Source organism: Grammomys surdaster, unplaced genomic scaffold (genome assembly GCF_004785775.1).
Source record: "Grammomys surdaster isolate TR1022 unplaced genomic scaffold, NIH_TR_1.0 106196, whole genome shotgun sequence".
NCBI lineage: Eukaryota > Metazoa > Chordata > Mammalia > Rodentia > Muridae > Grammomys > Grammomys surdaster.
In genome coordinates this window covers 1-6,795 of record NW_021610168.1, presented here as the reverse complement: position 1 = coordinate 6,795, position 6,795 = coordinate 1, and the positions used below count along the sequence as shown (strand labels likewise).

The 6,795-nt window shown below is 48.9% G+C and overlaps 1 protein-coding gene across 1 annotated transcript; it reads right to left on the bottom strand.

Moving 5' to 3' along the window:
* Nucleotides 1–1,545: 1,545 nt before the first annotated feature.
* On the bottom strand, nt 1,546–4,631 carry LOC114635474 (lymphocyte antigen 6A-2/6E-1-like). The gene is made up of 3 exons (XM_028784040.1): nt 4,562–4,631; nt 3,491–3,607; nt 1,546–1,763 (listed from the first exon to the last, which is right to left on the bottom strand). Exons 1-3 carry the CDS (start codon nt 4,629–4,631, stop codon nt 1,546–1,548), a joined length of 405 nt encoding a protein of 134 aa, XP_028639873.1.
* Between the last annotated feature and the right edge of the window lie 2,164 nt (nt 4,632–6,795).

Here is a 6,795-nt window from a genome sequence, read left to right as displayed (position 1 = left end):
GAGATTCTGTAGCTTTGGATCTGGAGGACCAGGTCCTTCATGTGCTCCAGCAGTTCATAGATGGGGTAGATGTTAGGGTGGACTAACTATAACCCCTGCATCTGGCCCTTGGGGGTAATTTGGTTGGTTATCCCACCAGCTCTCTCGTACCCAAACTATCAAGGCCAGCTCCTCCACTTTGCCCAGGTAGGGGTCAGGACCAGCTCTCCTGCCTATGGCAGATGGCAAGAGTCAGAATCAGCTCTCCTGTGCTCATGCCATCAGGGACAGTGCCCCTGCTGGGCCTGAGTGCTTAAGCCAGGGAGGTGGTGGGCAATCTGTCCTTTTAAAACACACAGGGAATGGCCAAGATGGTGGTAAGTACATGCTTATAAAACCAGCACTTGGAAGCAGAGACCACAGGAGATTGCAACAGGATCAAGGCTGAATATGGAGGAAAGATCTAGAATCCCTACTCATGATTGAGGTTTCATGTCCTATCCAGCCCGTTTGCCACATTCCTGGATCTATGTTTTTCCCAGGGGAGAAGGGTGCAGGGATGAGGGCTTCCTTAGTTGAGTCATAGTTCTACCTTAAAAGATTTTCACCTTGACTAAATCTCAGATCTTAAGGACCTCCATGGAGTAATGATCATAGCACCCAGGTTTCCAGGGTGCTGTTCATATGCATGAGGACTCCTGTGATGTTAACTACACAGGTTCTGGTCACATCTGTGACAGCAAGCTCTCAAGGCCAAAAAGACATAGCAATGAAGGATCTCAGGTTGTCAATGTGTCAAGTCAGGCCTTCCCAGTGGGGGCTTCCAATATAGACTAGGACTCCAGGAGAGGCAGTGTGAAGCTTTGTTTGCTCTGAGCCAAGCCATGAGCTCCTTACAGGAAAGGGTTTTCGCACCTGGAATAAAAGAATCTGACAGGGCAGCCCCTATGAACCATTGAAGGCTCATCTCCTGGACTTCCCAGCATGAGCAAGTGCTCTCTGGAAATGGGGGGACCCTCTCTCTTCTGGTAGCATCAGCCCATACAAACCAAGCGGTCCCCCTCTCTGAGCTGGCTAACATGAGGCAGCTAGTATTGAAGACTGAAAGTGCAGAGATGTGAAGTGGTAGGCAGTACTGGGTTGACTAAGTGTAGGAAAAGAAAAATGGAGATCTTGTCTGGGAGAACAAAGGGTTTATTGGACTCAACAGGGGGACACTGATCTGCACATGTGGAAACCCTGCAGGACCCAGATGTTTATGAATGGACAGGGATGGCTTAATACCTGGGAACTCTGACTCTTCCCTGTGTTGTCCACAGGCCTCCAGGGCCAAGAGTAGCAACAAAACAAAATGGCATTCCAGGAAGTACAGATCTGAAAGCTCTATAGAGAAGTGGGGAACCTACCCCGCTATAAAGGGCCTATAAAGTTGAGACAAGGTGTTCCATAAGGTGAACACCCAAGCTCAGAGCCTCTTTACCTCATAGTTCCTCACTAGAGGGTTCCAGGAAGGAGGGAATACACGTGATGATAAAAGAACACAGGTGGAAGTTGGTGGAATGTCCATTACAGCAAGGTCTGCAGGAGGACTGAGCCCAGGCTGAACAGAAGCACCACTGCCGGGGACCTGGTGCTGCCTCCAGTGGGAATTGCTACATTGCAGAGGTCTTTCTTGCAACAGAAAGAAGTCACATTTGCAATAGTACTTAGGATCTCGACATTTTGAAGATTAGTAGGGCAGATTGGATAGCACATACTGTTCTTCAGTTTGCGTATGTGAGAGCCTGCAAGACATCAGGGAGTGACACAGTTCTTATGCAGGGACAACTGAGCATCTGAAAGTCTGGGCCACATGCCACCAAGCCTGGATGTCTCTAAGGCATGTTGAAGGCAGACATGGTAGCTCAGACTTATAATTCTAAAAGTGGAGAATATTTATGAGTTCTATTCCCAAACTCGGTTTCATGGGGACTTCTGGGCTATCCTGGGTCTAGAAGGAGACCCTGCCTCAAATAGCAAATGAATCAAAAATCAAAACCATGGTCTGGTAAGGAGGCTTGGTGGATAAAGTGCTCGTGTGCACAAGCGTGAGCCCCCAGTGCTGACCACTAGAGCCGATCACAAGAAGGTCAGGCATGGTGGCCTACTTGTATCTCTGTGCTTAGGATAAAAAGATGAAGATCTCTGAGGTAACGTCATGGGCTAGACCAGCTCATCCTGGATTCATTCATTTCAGTGTGGGACCCTATCAGAGTAAATGAAATAGATGTCACAGAAGATACCCATCAAGTTCTAGGTCCCATACACTGGTACCTCCCCAGGGCATGTACATTCACACAGTATACACATGTGCCCTTACATGCCATTTGCTGGGGGAGCAGCTTGGTCAGTGAAGGGCTTGCCACATGGAAGTCCAAGGATCGAAGATCAATCCGCAGCAGCCATGTAAAAAGCTTGGGAGTGCTGGTTATGATCTCTGAGCTGGGTGCGAGGGGGATTTAGGAGGTCCTAGAAGCTCTCTGCTAACTCCTCCCCCTTCCCCCAGCATCCTTGGCAAATAGTACCTCCCATTGAAGTTCTTGTCAAAAACAAAAACAAAAACAAAAAAATGTGGTTGAGACTAGAGACTTGGCTCAGCAGTTCAAGCACTTGTTGCTCTTACAGAAGCCCAGGGTTTGGTCCCCAGACCCCACGTGGTGGTTTACAACCATCTGTCATTCCAGTTCCAGGGGAACCAAAGCTCATTTGCATAATAAAGTAAACAATGCCTAAGGAATGGCACTTAAAGAATGGTTCTTAGCTTTACACAACTTTTATTACATACATTAATATATGTGCACCCACATTTATACACACGCACACGCACACACACACACACACAGACACACACACACACACCACAGACACAGCACAGTGTAAGATCACCCACTAGCACAGCACAAAGGGCAACCAGCCTCTCAGACTCCTGAGTACCCCAGGCAGTTATATCTAGGAGACCTGCTCCAGGAGACAGGCAGGCTGTGGTCAGAACAGGAAACTGGATAGCAGGGAGGGGCTGCTCCTGCCTTGTCTATGTGGAGGATATGCCTGGAAACTGGCACTTTGGAGGATCTGAAATGACCTAGGGTCTCTTCTATCAACATTCCTAAGTCAGTCCTTTAGCCTAAGCCCCAGATTCCTTCATTAAATGCAGACTCACTCAATGCTTCCAGTTCTCCTGGTCCATCAGTGAGCCTGTGAGACCTCAGACACAACATACAGGCAGGAGCATCACATGACTACACTGGTGACACAGGGGGATGATGAACACCATGCGTGCCAATGGGCAGCCCTGTCTCATGATCCCCATCCCAGCGCATCCCTGGACCCCGACATCCATCAGTGTGCAGGAGTCCCACTCCAACCCCAGGACAGCTCTAATTGGAGGGAGGGGAACCATGGTCCATAACAAGTGCCCAGACATGACCTTTCTCCCAATCCAGTCTGATCCATTTTTATATAGTTCACTTACCCACAGCAAGTTCTGTCACCTGAGTCACACAGAATGGATTAGACTTGAAGCAGGTAACTGATGAGCAGGGAGCCTCAAGTGGGACCCTCTGGCAATTGTAGCACTTCAGCCCCTGACCTGAGAAAGAAGCCAATACATGAGGGCTAGGACATGCCCTCACTAGACCAGACCCCTCCTCCACAATGTCTCTACTTCCCTACAGCTGCTGGTGACTAGGATACAGCAAGGACATTACTGCCCAGTCACCTCCACCAACAGCAAAAGTGAACCAAGAGCCACAGTTGTTCAATATGCTCGGTCCTGCTGTCTCACCTAGTCATCCCACATGAGAAACCTGCACCCCAAGACAAATTAGAGAGACAGTCACCACATTGGGAAGACAGAGATACCAAATGTCTGCTGAAGCACTGAGTGGGTGTGTATGTATGTACTGGGGTCACCAGATGGGGAGGGCTGTTCTGACCTGTCCTACCCTAACCCTGCAGAACTGGGCCTTGGTTCTCTGAGCATGACAGAGCACTGAACTTCCCAGAGTCCTGCTTAAAGCTGAGGCTCACCATGAGTCCTCCTGCACAGATGTAACTAGACGTATAGGCGTATAGGCGTATCTGAGAGCACTAATCCTCTTAGAGTAGGGAAGTTCTAGCATTGGGGCTTCATGTGGCATGGGCTGGGGCATAAGAAAAAGTCTAATGCTGAGTGTTAAGGAGTTCAAACCGCTTTACTTAGCAAGTGTGCCAGAAAAAGAAGCCTCTGCCTTTTGTGTGCACATGGGCCAGTGTCCTGTCTGAGAGGCCAGGGTAGCATGGTAGTCTAAGGACAGGGTGTTCTCCTGGCCAGGGTTGGTGGCAGACGTATTGAAGCTCAACAGTCCTTCTGGGAGTTTTGCAGACCCAACAAGCTAGGACCCCAGCACTAGAAGTTTCACCCACCACAAGCCAATCCCAATCCCCTGACCCCAGCACACCTCGGGCACTGGGCACACAATGGAGGTGCAAGTGTACCCCCAACCCTGAAGCCCTTTTCCATCTGCATTGTACCCTCCTACCCCACCCTCAGTTTCCATCTCACCTCTTGGTGCACACAATAGGGCCACAAACAAGATGAGTACACAGGACTTTGTAGTGTGATAACTGTTCATCCTCGGAGAAGGAGTGCACAGATAAAACCTGGGAAGTTGGAGTCAGTTAATAGACCCCAGTCACTTCCCTGGGCTCCCCCAGGACTCACGGCATCCAGTCCTCCCTCCCTCCAACCCTCCACACAGCTCTCCCCAAGGAATAGAAGCATGCCTACTTCTCTTATGCACCACCCACCCAGCTTTTCTTCCTAATCCCAGACTCCCACCCACAGTCCTATCCTGAGGGATCTTCCCTTTGCAAAATAGAAGCTCCCTCCTGTCACCAGTCCTTACTTCCTCTCTCTGACCAGGTTGCAGGCTCTGTGGAAAATCCTGTCAGATGTGGACTGAAGTAAGTACTTTCCCTCAGCTCCTCCCATGTGGCATCCTGAAAGGGAGGGTTTCAGTACTTAATTCTGATAGGACAACATGTTTATTGCTTATAAATTATCAAGGTTTGTTGCTGACCCGGTCAAGTCAGATTCATAGCAGCTGGGGAGGGAGGATCATGCAGTTGGGGAGGGAGGACCATGCAGTTGGGAGGACCATGGTGCTGGAGGATTAAGAGGGCAGAAGGGCAGGGAAACAATTGCTTTTGCCTTGGCATCCAGAATACAAGGAAAGGGGAAAACCTGCTCAGGCTTTTCCTGGTTTTTGTTTTGTTTTTTTTTTTCCTGTTGTTTTGAGACAGAGTTTGTCTGTGTAGCTTTGACTGTCCTAGGACTTGCTCAGTAGACCAGACTGGCATACACTCATTGCTATGAAAGGTATGATGCAGATGCTGCAGCTTCTGCAACCACCACCTGTCTCTTCCTTGTTTCTAAGTAGAGGGTATGGGCTGCAGTGGCTCAGAGCCCACTGCCCTCCTTCCTATAAGCCAGCAAACAACTGACAAATACCTGGAGACTGGCTCTGATGAGCAAGCCCTCAACATGGTCTGGTATCCACAAAGTGAGAGTCTTGGGCCAAGACCTAAGTGACAACTGGCATGCCAGTTATTAAGCAGTGTCTGATGTGTTTGAGTTATATATGGGGCTGCAGGTGCTGTGAGCATCTGGTAGCTAGAGCGAGGGGTGCTTTTCATAGCACAAGGCAGTTGTAAGTAGAGGACAAATTACCCCAGTGACCTTAAAGCCCAGAAGCCTCCATGAAGTAGCCACACGCTCATTCTCCCTGCTCTAGTTTGCATGCCCCTACACCTATGAGGTCCTAGTCTTATGTGTCCCACAAAGGACTGACTGGCATTTATGTCTGTGTCACATGGCAGAGTATTCTAATAATTAAAACCTTACTAATTCGCCAAATACTGATGTCATCTATGGCCCAGCAGGGCCCTCACAGCAAGCCAGAGTCTGAGTTTCCTAACCTCATGGAGCTTAGAGTCCAGTGCTAGTCGCAAGTAAGTGTCTGCAAGGCACTGATAAAGGTTAGAGAAGGAAGGCTGGACACAGAAAGAGACCTGAGCTGGAAATCATTCTGAGATAACACCACAGCAACAGAACAGGGATGCTCACAGGACAATGTTGTCCCAAGATGGACCACAGAATCAGCGAAGGTGAGTACATCCCGTTAAGCAGGCAAGGCTGCAGAGGGAAGAAAGCCAGAGGCTCAGAGAACAGCAGGCAGATTCTCCTGATGGAAGCCACAGGGCTGAAACACAGTCTTGGTCTTTCTATCATTTCTGGTTGGTTCCACATGTACATCCAACTCTAGTGTCAGTGTTCTGGGTTACACAGGATGATTGATCAAAGAAAGAGACATTGTGGCTGAAGTCAGGATTCTCAAGGAGCAGTGGGGAATCAGCCTTTCCAGGATTGAATACCAAACCCAAGGACTGCTTCAAATCCTTGGAGCCATCACTGGGGAATTTATGCAAGACAGTGATTATGTTAACCTTTCAGATCCTCTATCCTAGCACCATTACAAAATCCCTTCCTTGTTACCCTTTAATCTATGATGAGAGCCAACCATGTTTGTCATCAACACCTCATAACCCAGCACAGTGGTAGGAGGAAGAGAGCAAGCTAGACAAGTTTTCTGTGTAATTCAACTTTGTTTCAAATTTGGCTCCAGATTGTGGTAGTGGTCTTCTTCTCACCTCCTTATCTAACAGTGAGCAGCCAGTCTGAGGTTCATGACTATGGGGACGCATCTTTGCAGGAACCTGTCATATGACCAACGGGTC

Bases quoted from the DNA above. Each gene is read 5' to 3' on its own strand.
- LOC114635474 (XM_028784040.1), bottom strand. From the start codon at position 4,631: ATGAACAGTTATCACACTACAAAGTCCTGTGTACTCATCTTGTTTGTG. The intron at 3,608-4,561 runs GTGAGATGGAAA...CTTCTTTCTCAG, and splicing joins CCTATTGTGTGCACCAAGAG to GTCAGGGGCTGAAGTGCTAC. The intron at 1,764-3,490 runs GTAAGTGAACTA...GATGTCTTGCAG, and splicing joins GGTGACAGAACTTGCTGTGG to GCTCTCACATACGCAAACTG.